At 35.9% G+C, this 17,575-nt stretch overlaps 1 protein-coding gene across 15 annotated transcripts in view; it reads left to right on the top strand.

Annotated features, from left to right (window-relative positions):
- The window catches only part of MCTP1 (multiple C2 and transmembrane domain containing 1), a 481,548-nt gene that overhangs the window by 304,751 nt on the left and 159,222 nt on the right, over nucleotides 1–17,575 (top strand). For all 15 annotated transcript variants that reach the window (XM_031448470.2, XM_064482485.1, XM_031448431.2 and 12 more), the window contains one exon: nucleotides 256–349. In XM_031448470.2, the coding sequence (XP_031304330.1) occupies nucleotides 256–349 (94 nt within the window). The remainder of the gene's footprint in view (nucleotides 1–255; nucleotides 350–17,575) is intronic.

Raw genomic sequence — 17,575 nt, 5'->3', positions numbered from 1 at the left:
TACTTATATAGCAAAAAATGATCTACATAAATATACGTGTGCATGTGTTTGTGTGTGCATGTACACATTCATATAGAAAGGTCATCTGTGCTGAAGAAACATAAGTATCCCCCCTCCCTTTGTTTTTCCACAAATATCCTTTTGATCACTTATGCGGCATCCTGAGATCAATCATAATACTTAGTGTTTTCTCAGCACACTCTTTGAGACCCTTTAGGACCTTTCTTTTCTAATACTGATATTGGGATCTTTCAGAGCCCATTGCGGATATTTCACAACCTGAAAGATGTGGGATTTCTCCAGGTGAAAGTAATCAGAGCAGAAGGGCTAATGGCCGCTGATGTCACAGGTAAGAAACGATGCAGTTCTCCTATTGCATATGTATCAAGCAGCATGCAAGGTCTACTCCATTTAATGACTGAACTTTTCTGTATCTTCTTCTCTCAGAGGTATCAGCTTCCCTCAGATGATACTATAGTATCAACACTTATAATTCGAACATGCATAAAATCTGTTGCATAGTTACTGAAAAGTTAGATGTATAATACTCAATTACTTGGTATGAATTCTTTGTATTTGGGTTGCTGATCCAATTCCTTAGTTGTCCAAATTTCTTAGCACATCCCAGAGATCATTCTGGATCTAAACTTAGCATCTACATTGTTCTAAATGTTTTTTAACCAAGAGACAGACCTGTAAAAATGCCAAAGTCAGTATGATATCTTCAAGTTTCCTGATTTGGATATTGCTGTTTCTATGACATATTCATTAATTATTTCATCACTTTCCAGAGTTAAATCATTGTTTGGAATTTGCAACTATTTGAGCATTCATTTATTATTTATTTCAGAGGATTTGAGGGATGTTTATATGATTCCTTAAATAGACCATCTCAAGATGGATAATAAATAAGACTAACTTGACCAATTTTTGTGTAAAATTTTCTGCTCCTGAAAGAACATATCCACTTAGTATTTGTGGAAATATGCTTACCACTGTGAATGGTCAGTATGTTGACCCTGAAAGTGTAGCTGACTTATTTGAAGGGGAGAAATGTACTTTTCCTGCCATAAAGAGCTTGCAAACGCTTTATAACATCGCTGCTGCCCTTCTTTAATTCATGGAACAGAATCAAAACCTAATTAAAAGATCACATGCCTTAAAATTAAATAGCAGATGTCTGCTTCAAAATGGCAATATTTTAATTTTTTAATATTTATGTAGTATCAAATGACTACTTATTATATGATAAAATTAAAATGTTGACAGTTTACAGTTTCTTTAAAGGGAATATTATCAACTCATGAGTAACCAAGAAGATAATGACAACTGTCAAATATTATTTCAAAATAGGCATACCTGAAAACAGTGGGAGAGAGCGTTGTTTGTAATCTTTTTGCATATATACTTACTTGGCTCTGTGTACTAAACAATTAGTGAATGGTAAGTTTTTTCATTTTCTATTTTATTTCTGGTGTTGTTAGAATCAAATTATTCTGAATACAGTGATTTTTTCCATCATTACGCCACTTTCATTATTAGAACCATTCATTGTTGACTGACTGCTCTATTTTTGTGCACTTTGAGTATTAACTTAACTACTGGAATAGGAACACTGGGCTGCTTTTACACCACAGAGGTCCTAACCAGTCTTTGATTCCTAGCAGCAGGTGGATTCAGGAATTCATGGCAGTAACTCTCACCATCATGAGAGACATCTTCACTTTTCTTCAGGATTTTCTGTGGGGAAGTTAAGCACCCAGCCTTGTGATAATAACATCTGAAGATAGGGAGAAAAGCCTAAAATAAAAAGTATTTCAGAGGGCACCTAAGTACTCTCACTGGACATTTATAGTGGGCACAATAATTTCTTGTAGAAACATTCAAGTCCCCTTTACTTCAAAAGTCTAGATACCTGCCCATTACACAAATTCAGTGCGATTCTCTGTCTCTCTTGGAGAGAAGCTGTCATTGCTTTGGAATCTTCATGAATATGCAAACTATGTTAACCCAGTTGGTCTATATGCCACCGCACAAGTTAAAGTGCATGTTCTCTTGAAGCTGGGAAAAAAATAGCTATATTTCTTTCCTAATGGTTCTACGTCAATTAATATGAGTAACAATCGTCTTTTCCCTGGGGATTCGGTGAGACATAATTTTGATCTGATAAAATGAAGTTTAATTTGGGAAATACTAAATAACAGATTCACCATTTTTTCCTTGCAGTTTTAGGGATATAAATCTAATAAGTCCTCATTCCACACTGACCTTATAATCTAATGTGCTCTGAATTGAACAAGAGAGATGTTGAACTATTCAGGGGCAAGAGGATAATTCAGTCTTTGACCTTGCTCACTCTTGGACCTTTTGTGGTCTTTATGACATTTGTGATGGTGGCAGAAACCGAGGACCATATATTTAAGTCACAATGTCTGAATATTCTTCCAATTTTTAAAATACTCTTTACTTTTAAAAAGGATAAATATTTATATGTATACTGATCCTTCCTGGTCTTTATCATGAAATTTGGGGCACAAATAAGCTCTTTGTATACTTTATCTCCTACTTGCTCAAAAAAGAACTATAAAAATATGTTGTGCATCTCAGTGGATAATTATAGTCAGGCCTTGCAAGATATTCAGCATCAGTTTGAGAAAAGGGAATGGAGTCAATGGTGCTATCTTCAAATCCTCAAATTAGCATCCATTTTAGGATTGTTCTGGATGGAAAGGGGAGATTTAAAATCACTGATAACTCTCGGTGTAAGCAAAGAATATTTTCTGACCTGATATAAATGAAGCTATTACTTTAAGCTACTTGGTTGACTTCTGAACAGTTTTCTAAACAAGTCTCACAGAACAATTTATATTTGACCAACTTTGCTCTATTATTAAAATATTTTTAATGATCAGAACATAAAGTTAAACTCCCAGAATTTCAGCAAAAATTTTAAAATTACAATACTCCATCATTTAACAGGAGCACAAGAAAAAGAGATTCTAACATCTTTTAAGTAGCCATCCATCTTACTGCAGTTAGACTTTTTTCCTTTCAAAATGTAAAATTTTACTTTTGTTACAACACATTCATTGAGAAACATTGTGATACTGTATTAACTCTGTGTGAATAAAGAGCAATTGAGACTCTCTTTGAATGAGTGAGTATAAAGCACAAATTACTTTTTAATGAAACCCTCAATTCTTTCCCTTTCCACAAAAAGCCTATAGCCTTGTTCAGCTGAAGGCTACTACAGTAGGTCACTTCAGTTAAGCCCCTAATAAACTGTTGATAGTCGAGGGTAGTTTTTTCTTCCGTCTCAATAGCCCAGTGTTGGACAGTGCACTTCAAATCATTAAGGTTAATACAGATTTAAAAAAGAGATTAACTCTGGTGGTTAAGGCCTCAATTTACAACTCCCACACATACACAGGCATTGAGTGAGGCACAAGAGTGGATTGAAATTTCAGTCAAATTGTGGGCAGTCTTTCACAGCCTGAGAAAGTGGCACTCTTTTTCAAAGTTGGTCAGCTAAATTCTTCGTGAAGGAAAAAGTTTGACGAACTGAAAAATACTGCGCAGGACAACTTACTTACCTTTCAGTTAACCAGTGAAAAGGTTACTGTCTCTCTGGACCATCAAAGCAAAACCTGCAGACTGTCTGGCCCTGTGTTCACTAGGGAAGATTCTACTGCTAAATCGAGTGCTCCTTAAAACTGGACAGACTATGAGAAGAGAAAGACCAATGGGGAGAATTTTTTTTTTTTGGTGGTGGGAAACAGTTCATGTCTGGTGGAATTTGTCTTTTCTAGCTTGTAATTATTCTTCCTTAGGGCCTGATTTCTGCTTTCAGCTGAACATTTAAAGTCTTCTATATTGAGTGAGGCTTTCTTTGCAGAGTATTTAGACCTAGCCTATTGGTTCTTTCAAGTTCTTAGAGGAGAAGAAGAAAAGGGTTCTTCTCCTCAACCCCTCCCCTTCATTTTCCCCTACGTTGTTTTTTTGAGCTCCCGAGGAAGAGGTCACAGCCTCCCCAGGGATTCCAGCCACTCAGTTTCAGAAACACTGATAGGGGACAACCGTGCAACTCTTTCAAAAGATGCCCTACCTTTTCGCTGTATTTAAAGGTACACTAATATAAAACTTCTCCACTCCAGGTGAACTGATCTCTCAAATTAATGCACCGTCTCTTTCAGGAGACCACAGAGGGAGAGGTTAAAAAAAAGGAAGAGAGGGTCAGAATTTTATAATTAACGTAATCTGTCACTGAAATCGTCCCATTCAGTGAACATACCTTTTCCTAAAACAAGGCTACACATAAAGATTTGCAACTCACCAGCCTTATGTCTGGAAATCTACTAGTTATTAAGAGAGATGTTTACTACCCCTTTATTTGCATAGACTGTTCCCATGTTTTTCTTTAGGAAAACTGTCTTCATTGTTGGAAAATATTTAAGTAACAAAACAGCAGAAAAAGACATGCTACAGTTTTTTTTTATCAGCTTCCGTGAGAATCTTATTATCTTAAGAAATAACAGTTAGCAGCTCAGATTCATTAGCAGAGCTAAATTTAAGCCCCATTTGACAGGCTGCCTAGAAAACATTTTGTTTTGCTGTCTGTGGGCTTTAATTAAGATGTGTTCAATTTCAGTCTTCTTCAGTCTCCCCCCACCCCCAGCTTGCTGTGTCACAGACCAGCGATCAGACACTTTTAGATGGTCCGGCCCATGACTTTGACCTTCTGCGCAGTCCGGCGTTCCCTGGGGAACCGTTCAACTCATGAGGTCTGATTTCACACTTCCAGGATGCCTCAGCTCTCTTAACAATGACAGGGAGACAAAGCCCTTTAGAGCAGGCCGCATGGGGACTTGTTTAAATTGGAAACCAGAGAGGAGTCAAGGAACAAGGTTATGGGCTACAGAATAGTGCTTTTAATAAAGAGCTCACAGCTCCGGCTCAGCTCAAAGAAGTCTACCTCTGTACAATTAATTGAGCCATTTATCTGGAGCATCTTAGGCCTCTACTTTCTCACAGAATTGCGTGGTAAATATCAGCTAAGAAGCAAATGAGATATGCATGAAATGAATTTTAACACTTTGATTACTGCACCTCCAGTCTTCATTAAAAGGAAATTTATTTGTATTTCTGACCTCATTATCAGTAGGCTGCCTGCATTTTTATTGGTTCCTGTGATTTCCAGCTTGAGTGTGTCATGAAGGTATATTTTATACAGAGATTTGGATTTATTATTCCTGGTATTTTCCCTGAACATTATGGGTCTATTCAGAGAAAGAAAATGAAAAGGTAGCTGTACAGAAAAAGGCGAGTCTCTTCTTTGGAAGTTTTATATACAGTTGGTGAAATGCCAAGCACATATACATCCAAGGTAGTATCCTTTTAAAAAATTAACATGTGTGGGTTACTCAAGCAAATTGCATGAGATACATACAATTGTTGCTTGAGTGGCTCTCAGAAGACAGTGGCTCTAGTAGAAGAAGTAGCTATGTTGCTGCTTTTATAGAACTGTAGCAGTTTGAATTTACAATAGCACATGCCTTTAATTGCCATGATCACATTTAATAACATTGATGATATCTGATAAGTGCAGCCTTAGATTTTGTGATCGTTATTTAAAATCTAGTTAGAGGAGAAAATAGATATCCTTTAAATTCTACATAGTCCCATTGAAAGTGTTACATATAAAATGCAGTGGAATTCCTTCATATGTGTGAATTATCAAGGGTAAAACAACTTACCAAATAAAAAGGGGTTATTTGTGGGTGTCATTCTTAATTTTGATACTTTTCACCATGCTAAAATCTTAGATCTCCGTTTCTTGAAACATAAAACCAAAGTTTTAAGCAACATGTATCATACATTTCCCAAGTATGCTTTATTTCCTTTCTATAACCTAATGTTCCTATTTGCTTTTTAATAAATAAACCTGTAAAAGACTATTCAGCAGATAGTATACTTTGAGAAGAAATTTCATCCAATTTATAATGCATCAAAAATATCCAACACCTGACATTCTTATCATTATAATACACCTAGTTAAGAAAAGAATATGACACACATATGTTAAATATCTTAACGCTATATAAACCTCTTCCTTAAGAATGAGACTAAACCAATGAAGGCATCACAAGAAAAGAAAGCAAATCTCTCCTCTCCATCCTTTTATGACACCGTATCTCACATAGAAATAAAAGTTGCTCCCTTTTAGTAATTATATTTTTAAAAAGCTAAATCATATTCTAATTATAGAAATGCAAAAGTGTTCTTCTCAAACTGAACAGTTGATAACAATTATTTGTGAAAAGAGGAATTAAAATGATAATTTAACACAGGGGCTGGTGAAGCCCGTGTCTGAACTGGTGTTTTACAGGGAATTATAGGAATCATGTGTGATTCATATGCAGGTCACATGGTTAGAAGATACTGCTCTGGAAGAATAGGTGGGATGACAAAAGAGATTCATAATTGGGTTTGATATGCTCTAGAGGTGAAGGACTATGGGCTGAGAAATTGGTGGTCCCACTATCAATGGGAAATGAGGGGAAGAGAAATACTATAAAATAATTAAGTGAGTTCTGGGGAATGAAGATTACAGAATGATCCTCTGAGTAAAGAAATAGAGAATTGCTGATTTGGCTTGGAGGGCTAGCTCCAGGATTTCCCTCGGTGCTTGAAGAAATCCTTTTAGATGTTAGAATCATTGTTTAAAATTAAATGATTATTTATATTTTATCACATTATGATATAGTTGTGTAAATAAGAAATGTATTTTCTAAAATGGTGGATTAGAGAAATGCTGTAGAGAGGATCTGGATTTAACTAGGCTTTTGAAAAAAATCTTACTACATATAATTTGGATTATATGATAGTACAGTTAGATTCATAAATGACTAACCGGTCAAGCTCAAAGGGTGATTATATTAAAGGATTGCTGGCAATGGGGATGCCAAGCAGAGGAATGCAGGGCTCTGTCCTTGGTCTAACCTGTTCAACGTATTTACTAATGACTTTGAGGAGATAATTGGCTGCTTCCTTATCAAACTTGCTAGGAAGGATAGTTAATTTATTTTACACAAGAGCAATGTATGTATGGTGCTTATATGCATATATTATATACACAATATACAATTTATATAGGTATGCATATATAATTAACAGATTGAAATAATAGGCTTAGTTCTGTAAGATAAACATAAAAAAAATATAAATTTTTTAAAAAGTATCAAAGTCTTACCTGGGTCCAAAACAGTGATGCCTTGCTTTAAAAGCAGAAAATACAGAAGACTTTGAGTTTGAATTGAATTAAATCTCCACGAGATTAAACAATTCATACATGAGTTTTGTTACACTGAGTAAAAGGAGAATGTTGAGAATGATACTCTTTTCTGGACTCATCAGCCATACTGGGGCACGAACTCAGTTTTGGAAACTACTCTTTCAAAAAGGACATTGACAAACTAACCAGAAAAGAGCTCTTGAACTTGGCCTCCAAGGCTTCTCTCCCAGCCCTCAGGATCTGAGATCCTGCAGTAGGTGCCAAGACGAATAACACACACCTGATGAGTAGATATTATGTAGAAGAGAACTAAAAAGGCAAATATATCATTCTAAAGGCAAAGGCTTGACAGATGGCAATTTTCAGTTTTATTGCCTAAAAATATGAAAGGTTTAATCACCTAATACAGTTTTTAATTTTTTAAGTCTAAAAGATTTTTATCCCATTCAGAAGTTCTCTCCAGCTAATTGATGTACTGGTAGGAAAGATTATCTGAAACCTCATGCTTTTCTGTGGGGAATCTAATTGAATCTATATTTACTGTAGGTACTAGAGTATCTACAAGGGCTTATAAAAACAAAGGAGCTTATGATACATTTATGTGCTTATTTTAGACCAAACAACTTCTGCATTTCTAATCTTGTAACAAGTCACTTGCATGTAGTTTCTTAATAAATATTAATTGAAAATAAAATCTTTAAATTTACCATAATTTGTCTAAACTCTTAAAGGCTGAGACGTAACTTCTCTGTTGCCTCTTCTCAATAATTCCTGTAACCTGCCATTTCTCTCTCGGTTTCTTATGTCTTGTTTTATTTCTTCTGTCATAGATTTTAAGCTTCCCAGCATATACCAAGACAGTTTACTTCTAGGACTCAAGAATGCATCTAGTTACACATAATACTATACATATTATTTTGCAGCTAGTTCTAGATCCCAAGGGAAATAAACTAATAAATACACTAAACTTTATTTCCATTGCTCTTACAGTTCTCAAAGTGTGGCCCAGGAATCTCTCGGGATCCCCAAGACCCATTTAGGGAGCTGTGAAGTCAAAACTATTTTCATAGTAATACTAAGATGTTATTTGCTTTTTTCACTGTCATTCTCTCATGAGTATGCAATGGAGTTTTTCAAAGTCTATGTAATATTTGATCACTCTGTTGTTAACGTGTCATGGATTTATTGTTATTGCTGAATGAATAATAGTTTTACATGCTCTAAATTTTTTAATTGAAGTATAGCTGATGTACAATATTATGTAAGTTACAGGTGTGCAATATAGTGATACACAATTTTTAAAGGTTATACTCCATTTATAGTTATTATAAAATATTGGTTATATTCCCCGTGTTGCACAATACATCCTTGTAGCTTATTTTATACATAATAGTTTGTACCTCTTAACTACCCCTCCCCTGTTATTGCCACTTCCCCCTTCCCTCTCCCATTGGTAACCACTAATTTGTTCTCTATATCTGTGAGTCTGTTTCTTTTTTTATTACATTCACTAGTTTGTTGTATTGTTTAGATTCCACATATAAGTGATATCATACACTATTTGTCTTTCTCTAACTTACTTTACTTAGTATAATACCCTCCAAGTCCTTCTGTGTTGTTGCAAACGGCAAAATGTCCTTCTTTTGTGACTGAATAGTATTCCATTGTGTGTATATACCACATCTTCTTTATCCATTCATCTGCTGATGGACACTTAGGTTGCTTCCATATCTTGGCAATTGTAGATAACGCTGCTATGAACATTGAGTGCTTTTCCAATTGGTGTTTTTGTTTTTTTCGGATATATACCCCAGAGTAGAATTGCTGGGTGATATGGTAGTTCTACTTTTTAGTTTTTTGAGAAACCTCCATACTGGTTTCCACAGTGGCTGCACCGATTTATATTCCCACCAATGGTATACAAGGGTTCCCTTTTCTCTACATCCTTGCCAACATTTTTATTTGTGTTCTTTTTGATGGTAGCCATTCTGACAGGTGTGAGGTGATACTTCATCGTGGTTTTGATTTGCATTTCTCTGATGATTAGCGATGCTGAGCATCTTTTCATGTACCTGTTGGCCGTCTGCATTTCCTCTTTAGAAAAATGTCTATTCAGGTCTTTTGCCCATTTTTAATCAGGGTTTTTTTTTTTTTTGATGTTGAGTTATATGAGCTGTTTATATATTTTAGATATTAACCCCTTATTGGTCATATTATTTGCAAATATTTTCTTCCATTGAGCAGGTTGTCTTTTTGTTTTGTTGATGGTTTCCTTTGCTGTACAAAAGCTTTTAAGTTTAATTAGGTGCCATTTGTTTGTTTTTGCTTCTATTTCCTTTGCTTTAGAAGACAGATCCAAAAATTTGCTATGATTTATGCCAGAGAGTGTTTTACCTGTGTATTCCCTGAGGAGTTTTATGGTTTTCAGTCTTCAGTTCATTTTGAGTTTATTTTTGTATATGGTGTTAGAGAATGTTCTAATTTCATTCTTTTACATGTAGCTGCCCGGTTTTCCAGGCACCACTTATTGAAGAGATTGTCTTTTCTCCATTGTGTATTCTTGTCTCCTTTGTCATAGATTAATTGACCATAAGTATGTGGATCTCTTTCTGGGCTCTCTGTTCCAATGATCTATGTGTTTTTGTGCCAATACCATAGTTTTTTGGTTACTGTAGCTTTGTAGTATAGTCTGAAGTCAGAGAGTGTGATTCCTCCAGCCCTGTTCTTCTTTCTCAAGAGTGTTTTGGCTATTCAGGGTCTTTTGTGTTTCCATTCAAATTTTAAAATTTGCTCTAGTTCTGTGAGAAATGTCTTTGATACTTTGATAAGGATTGCATGGAGTCTGTAGTATGGTCATTTTAACAGTATTAATTCTTCCAACCCAAGGACACAGTATATCTTTACATGCTCTCATTTTTAATTTCTAAAATGGTAAACTTTGATAGATATAACCCACACATAAAAAAAGCTCTTTGTGATCCTCAGTAATTTTTAAGAGTTCCTAAAGCCAAAATATTTAAGAACTGTTGCTGTCGGGAAATGATTCTCAGTTGGGAGAGGGCAGTATTGCCCCCTTGGGTGCTTTAGAAATCTGTGGAGGAATTAAGTTGCTATTGTGGTTGGGGAGCACTACTTGTGCTGGAGGTTGAAGGCTGGGATGCTAAATGTTTTAAAAAGCATTAGACAATCTTAAATAGTGAAAATTATTCCATGTCCTGCGTGACTAAATACAGACATCGATATAGGTTTAAAATCTGTTTTATGATTATCTGAGTCTAGATTACATCCTGAAATACATATTATTTACTCAAGTCTTATAAATGGCTGTCGCTTTACACAGTAAATGCCAAAGACCTTAGGTATATCTCCAAGACACTTCATGACCCAGTTCTCTGTAGCTTCCCTGACCTGTTCTGTTCTTCCCATTGCTTACTGTGTCCCCCTATCAGGGTCCCTGAGCCCATCAGGCTTTTGCTGTAGTTGTTTCCTCTTCCTGGAACACTCTTCTCCAGGTAGCCACTTGACTATTCCTTTATCTCGTTCAATTCTTGGCTCCAACCTCCTTCTCAATGAGGTCTTCGCTCATCATCCTAATTAAATGTATATACTGTACCCCTACCCAACATTCTTCAAATGCCTTACCCTGCTCTATTTTTTTCTGTTTTCTGTTAACATCTATCACTCTCTAACATGCAATGTAATCTACTTATTATGTTCAATATTTATTCTCATTTCCCTTCCTCCCTGCTGCAAGCAAACTCCAGGAGAGCAGAGACCTTTCTTCTTTTTTTTTCTTTGTATGGCATAGCACATAGTAGATACTCAATAAATATTACTTGAATACATCAACCTATGTTTTTATTGTACACAACTTTCTATTTAGGCCTCTCTATAATAGCATTAAAGCATTATATTAAATTTTGAAGTCATTTGTGTATGGGTTCTGTTGTATTTCAAAACAGGAAGGAGGGCATTACAAAATCTTCAACATGAGGAAAGGTGTACTAAACCTAGTGGGCTGAGAGCCACAACGCTAGAGGATCAATTTTGCTGCCACAATGAAACCTGCTTCATGACTTAGTGAGAAAAGAGAAGCCCTGTTATTATTACTCAGTCCCTGAGCCAGACCCAGTGGGAACCCAATGAAGAGTGTCAAGTTTATGTAATTAAACCAATCAAATGTTGAAAATATGTTGAGGTCAGTCAGTGAAAAAGGATAAGGTCAAAGCCCCATCTTTAGTGGTAAGGGGAGGGTTGGGAGATGTCTCCAACAAAGGTTGTTTTCTGTTTTGGTGGACCTGATGGAATCCCCTCAACTGTAACACCGTTCTGTGCTATGACTGGAATTCCAGTTTATAGAACGATGGAAATCTTGATTATAATTTTTTTTAGAAAGATTAAAGTATAACCATTTCAAACTGTGGCAACTGAAGAAATTAAACCAAAGAGCTTAATTTGTGCAAGGTAGGCCCCAAATAAAAGGCCCCTGTGGGTATGAATTGCTTTCAGTACTATTGAAAGCCTCTGTTTTCAGAGACATGGCAACAAAGAGGTAGTTACTGGGTCCCCACACACATGCACACATTTTTATAACACATCACACCCAGCAAACTGTGCTACTTGTCAGCAGCAAAATGACCTTGGACAAAGCCCACCACTGATGGATCGGGATTAACTTTCTATTCTGGGAGCAAGAATATCATTCAGTATCTTTTGAGTGACTTTAATGCTCAGACCAGTAGCTTGCACAAACTGAAGTCATCCGCTTGCCCACAAAACAGGTAGCCAGCAAGCGGGGGCTGGGGGGGAGGGTGCTGGCTTTCCCACAGTTCTTTGTAAACGTGTCAGTGTTGTGACCTCAAAGAGCAAAGGCTAAGAGTGAGAGAGAATTAGCCAGTCAGTGCGTCTTGTTTAATCCTCAGTGCGCTTTTGAAGATTGCCAGAGGAGATGCCCATTGGAGACATTTCTGACGTTTGTTGTTACGGTTAGAGGAATGTCTTTTCACCATAAGAAGAGCTGAGGTAATAGAGTAGATGCTTTAAAATCTGTTATAGGTTTATTTTTATGAGTTAAGGTGAGAGAGTCTCTTTCTAATTTTAATTCCCTTGGGAGATTTTCTTTCCCTATAAAAATCCATAGAAAAAAGATAGCCCTTAGTATTTGACTAGATTATGGATAAATGCATCAGCCTTAACATATTTTTAAGGATCTATTTTACAGTCATTATTTAACAGATCTAGGATTTGTGTTATAGAAACCCTATTAAAAGGATAAACAAATGGGTTTAAGCTAAATATTCTTTACCATAAATTGTTACAATCTTCTTTTTATGTAATTGGCCTTCACTTCTAAAATTGCTGGTGATGGAGACGTGTAACTACCATAAATGACTAAGGTCATCCCCACTGGGAAAAAATCTTCACTTGCTTTTCCCCTTCCTGTTGCTAGAGGTTGAGAATGATATGCTTCCTTCTCAGTGCCCCCATTGTACCATTTACTTATGTTTATTACAGCGCTCACAACCCTCATTGTAATTGTGTATTTGCATGTCTGTTATGCCCACTAAATTGTGTGTGCCTTGTGAGTTGGACTATGTCTTAATCATACTTACATTTCTGAAGTGAGACAAGCAGACACTCAAGTAATGAATGTTTCAAAAGGTATTCCTCTTTCTCTCTTGAAACTGTCAACATGGAAAATTGCCACATTCTCAAGTAAGGCTAAGAGTCTCTTCCAGCTGTCGTGGTGGTTGACGCTATCAACCTCACTGCCACCTCCCCACTCCCCCACCCCCCTGTCCTCATCCAGCACTGCTGCAGTTTCTACTTTGCATCCAAATCAAAATTTCTAGTTTCCTGCACTGGAAAGAAGAGGGATAGGCATTTTTATCCAAAATGATGAAAGTTAAGGAAAAGCCAGTTGGTAACCATAGGTCTGCTTTAGTCTTGACAAGAATGAGTAAGAGGGAAACGAGAGATTATATCATCTTTGTTCCCATACATTTAGGTTCTTTAAATAGCCAAAAATGATCAGAAATAAAATGCACTTCTTTAGATGCTGCCTTCATTCCTTGCACTTCTAACCCTACAGCATCAAATAAAATGATTACAGGCGATGGCTTTGCCTCACTCTCTAGTGCTTTGCAGAATGCAGTGCATTTTAGACATCAACACTGCATCCTGTAGTCAACCCCACTCCTCAGACACTCTCAGCAAGCAGAGCAGCATATCATAGGATCTAACTGGAATGATGAAAGGATGAAAAGAAGGAATAATTAAGAAGGTAATTAATGGTTAGGTCCATCACTGGTATTTCTGTGATTGTTTTCGTTTGTTTAACTGGCACATAATCAAGGCTACAGAATTTAGGAACTGAAAAGCCAGTCATTTAAAGCATCATTTAGCAAACCAGATAAGCACATTAACTATGTGTAGCCACTTAAAAAAAAATAAAACTACTGTGTGTGCTTTCTAGTAGTAAGTTTATAGTATTTGATATTGTATGTTTACTATTATTTTAGTTGAAATTGCTGTTAATTTTTAATTGCCCTTGAATCATGCAGTGGCAGAAGGATACTTTCTAAATTAGTCAAAAATAGCATCGGGTATAAAGACCTAATGTTGGCATCCATTACTGATAACTGTAAAAACATAACTTTTTAGAAGGAAAAGATGAATAGAAGTGAAAAATAAAATTACCCTTTCTTACCTAAATTTTCCCCTTGGCAAGATTCTAAAGATACCTATTCAGAGAACTTTGTTGAATGCTTCTTGACCTTGCAAAAAAAGACTGACTTGACTAAACTCAATTAATTGTTTTCTGTCTACAAACAATAATATCAGGCATAATATATTGTTTGATATTGACATCTGCAAATTCTGTTAGTTCTGTCTACCTTCAAAATAGATTCAGAATCCAACCACGTTACATCACCCATTATTGTAATGCCCTCCTAAGTCTTCTCCTGTCTCCTCCATTGCCCTCTCGCTACCTTATTCTCCAGTTGGCAGCCATCAGATTCTGTCGTGCTTCAACCCAAACCCTCCAAAAACTTCCCCACTCAGAGTGAAGGCTAAACCCTACAGTGATCTGCCACCCTCCTTGGACCTCTCTGACTATGTCACCTAATACTGGCTCCCCCACCCCCAGTCCATTCCTCCAGAGCCTCTAGCTTTCTGAATATTCCTAGAAACACCAGGCACCATCACTTCTCTGACCAGAGGTCACTTCCTTGCCTCTTTCATTTCTTTGCCCGTATGTTGCTTTCTCACTGAGACCTTCTCCAACAGCCCTTTTAAAAATCGCATGGACGTACCAGCTCTCCTCATCTCCTCACTGACCTTCCCAACTTACTTTTTCTCTGTAGTGCTTCTCACCTTCTAAAATCTGTAAAATATTCTTATTCATTGTCTTTCTTCTTCCTCAGTGTGAACTCCATGAGTCAGGTTTTTTGTTTTTAATTGTTTTATGTGCATCTGTCTCCTCAACACATAGAACCTGCCTGGTACATAGTAAGCAATGAATGTTTGTTGAATGAATGAATCTATAGACAAGACATTACCCAGCTCTTCCAATGGGCATAGCCTACTAAATACTAAGATATGGCACAGATATTGGAAAATGTCTTGTCTGCTGGCTTACATTTAAATATTATTTAATTAAAGGGAGCATGGACCATAGGGGTGGAGCAAGACCTCATTAAGAATAATAGATTTCTGATTGGGAGAAATCAATATGAATTAAAACTATGTTAAATGACCGTTTGGTCTATCTTAGGCAAAAGGCTTTTTTTTTTTTTAATGTAAGCACCATTATATTCTGCACAGTGTCTAACATGGTCTCTTGAAAGTTATATTGCTTATCTGTTTCAAGTTGTAAGATAGGTGCTGATAGAGTATTTTTGCCAATGATGGCTATGCCACTGAAATTTTGAATAGCAAAATGATTGAGAAGTGACTTTAGAAGGCCCTACACTGTTTTTGGTGTGGAAGTATCTCTAGTTCTTTAATATCTTTGTTCTAATAGAAAAGAGTGACTGAGAGAGTAAGCAGTGTGGTGATAGATGGTTGATACTCGTTTTCCCTAGGAATGGCCTTGAGAAATAATCAACTGAATAGCAAGAAAATACAGATTGCCGCTACCTCATGGACATAGGGTTTGATAAATGTATTAGTTTCTTAACAAATATGAAAAGTGTTAAACGTTAGGCACAGATTTTGTTTCTTTCGATCCTTCAGCCTCCAGAACCTCTTTTGTTGGCAAATAAAGATATAGTAACAAAGAAGGTGATGATTTGGGAGATTTTCCATGGGGTTGGTTGAAGGTATTGGAAACCTCTTACACAATTGCATGCAGTTCCTGTGGGGAAAAAATCAAGTAAAGGTTTTCATCCTCTGTTTGTAGAAGTTTAAAGTAAATTTTTTCACCATAGATTTCGGACTCTGGAGTGTATTCTTGTGTTTTGCTATTTGGAGAGGTGGTACATTTTTGACTGAATCTGTTACGCATTGTTGGTCATTTGAGGGCAAGTAAAACCAAGTCAGTTGAAATAGAATAACAATTGAAGTAAAGCAAGTGAAAATGAGGGAACAAAAATATCAAAACGTGCTGTCTTTTGTAGTTTTTTTCTTTTTACTAAATTAAGATTAACATGAATGTACACATATATAAGAAAAATTTAAAGAATGTCTAAGGAAGACTGTGAGAGTTACACTTGCCTTTTAAGTGTTTCCAAAGCTTATCATCTCATCTAAAGGTCTATGTAAAGTGAAATGATTTGGTTACTCTTTTGACATGGATTCTATCGTAAATATGGCTTAAATATTCTCTCTGCTTATTATAGGTAGATGTATTTTATCTCTTCAACCCTTTTGTAAACTATTTGAGGTTGTAATGTATGTCCTCTGTTCTTTGGTTCATACCTAGTACCCCACACAAAGCTAGGTAGAAAGAAGACATTTAATATGAGCCTTAAGAACAACTAAGGTTTTGAAAACTGAATCTACTTTTCATGCTTGCACCTGAATTCTGTGGGAGAAAATAAAGTTGTTGATGTGACAAATAAAACCTACTACAATGTGTTTTAGTGAGCAAAATTTTTTTTAATACAATCTTTCATGGCACATGAGAGTTGTAAATGAGGGTAGTAGCAGGTAGGGCAAGAGGTGGGGAAAAATACAGCTCCTAAACCAGAGGTGAAATTTTCACCAGACCTTAAAGACTCTGTTCTCTGTTCTGTATTGAAATTTATTCCCAAGGCCAAAAATTGAAAAAACGACCATAAATGTTAAATTATGCAATTATCCTGGGCTCTATGAGGCCACTGAACTAACACACACATATTAAATCTCTTTTTTAATGTAAAATTAATAAATTAAAGGTGAGTCAAAGTTTGTACAGCTCATTTTAAAAATTACAATATGGAAGGTAAATACACTGCTGTGTGGGAATACATTGCTTATCTGTCACTGATAGCTAATGAATTCTTTCCTATTAAAATTTAATTGAAAAATCTTCAATGATATTTAAGCTTTCACAGAAGTGTAAACTACAGTGACTACAATTCACAATGCATTTAAAACAATTATTCTTTATCGTTAAAGTTAATAATATGCACATTAACCTCTTATGTAGTCTAAATCAATATTGTAGTTTAAAAGATATGACCTCTGGACAGCTTTGTCTAAATATTGATTTCATTGTCATTTGTATAAGGTATCAAACAAATTACATGCTGCACTAATATCATTAATGCTGCCCCCATAGAGCCTCTGACTTTATGCGTTCTTATAATACAGGACATGACATTACAAAAATGTTGAGGACATCACAAAATATAATTACCGAATGGATGAGATTTGACTGTGGCTGAGCAGTGTCGCTGTAAACATATGATAACTTCCAAATCCTTCACTCCTAGTGGACAGAAAAAAATAGTGCTCTTTAATATGCAGGCTGGTCGTTGAGGTTGTTTTCGAATGGCAGGACGTTTTCTGCCTCAGAGGGTCTAATTTACCTTCTTGTGATGCCACAGATATTTCAGAAGAGAATCTAAAGTCACATTAAAATGTTGTAATTCTGCTATATAGCAGTTTTCTCCAAATAAACTTGTTGAGAAATTCGTTACAAGTTATTAGTGAGTCAGATGATTTGGGACATACATGCATTAAAGTAAAGGAGCTGAACCTTTCAAATGATCATTGAATTAAATAAAGACTGATTTAGGAAGGAATGGACACGTATCACATTTCCCCTCATAATTGGCAGTTATAGTATTATGTTTG

This window comes from Camelus dromedarius, chromosome 3 (assembly GCF_036321535.1).
Source record: "Camelus dromedarius isolate mCamDro1 chromosome 3, mCamDro1.pat, whole genome shotgun sequence".
NCBI classification, from domain to species: Eukaryota; Metazoa; Chordata; class Mammalia; order Artiodactyla; family Camelidae; genus Camelus; species Camelus dromedarius.
This window is presented reverse-complemented; position numbering and strand designations above follow the sequence as displayed.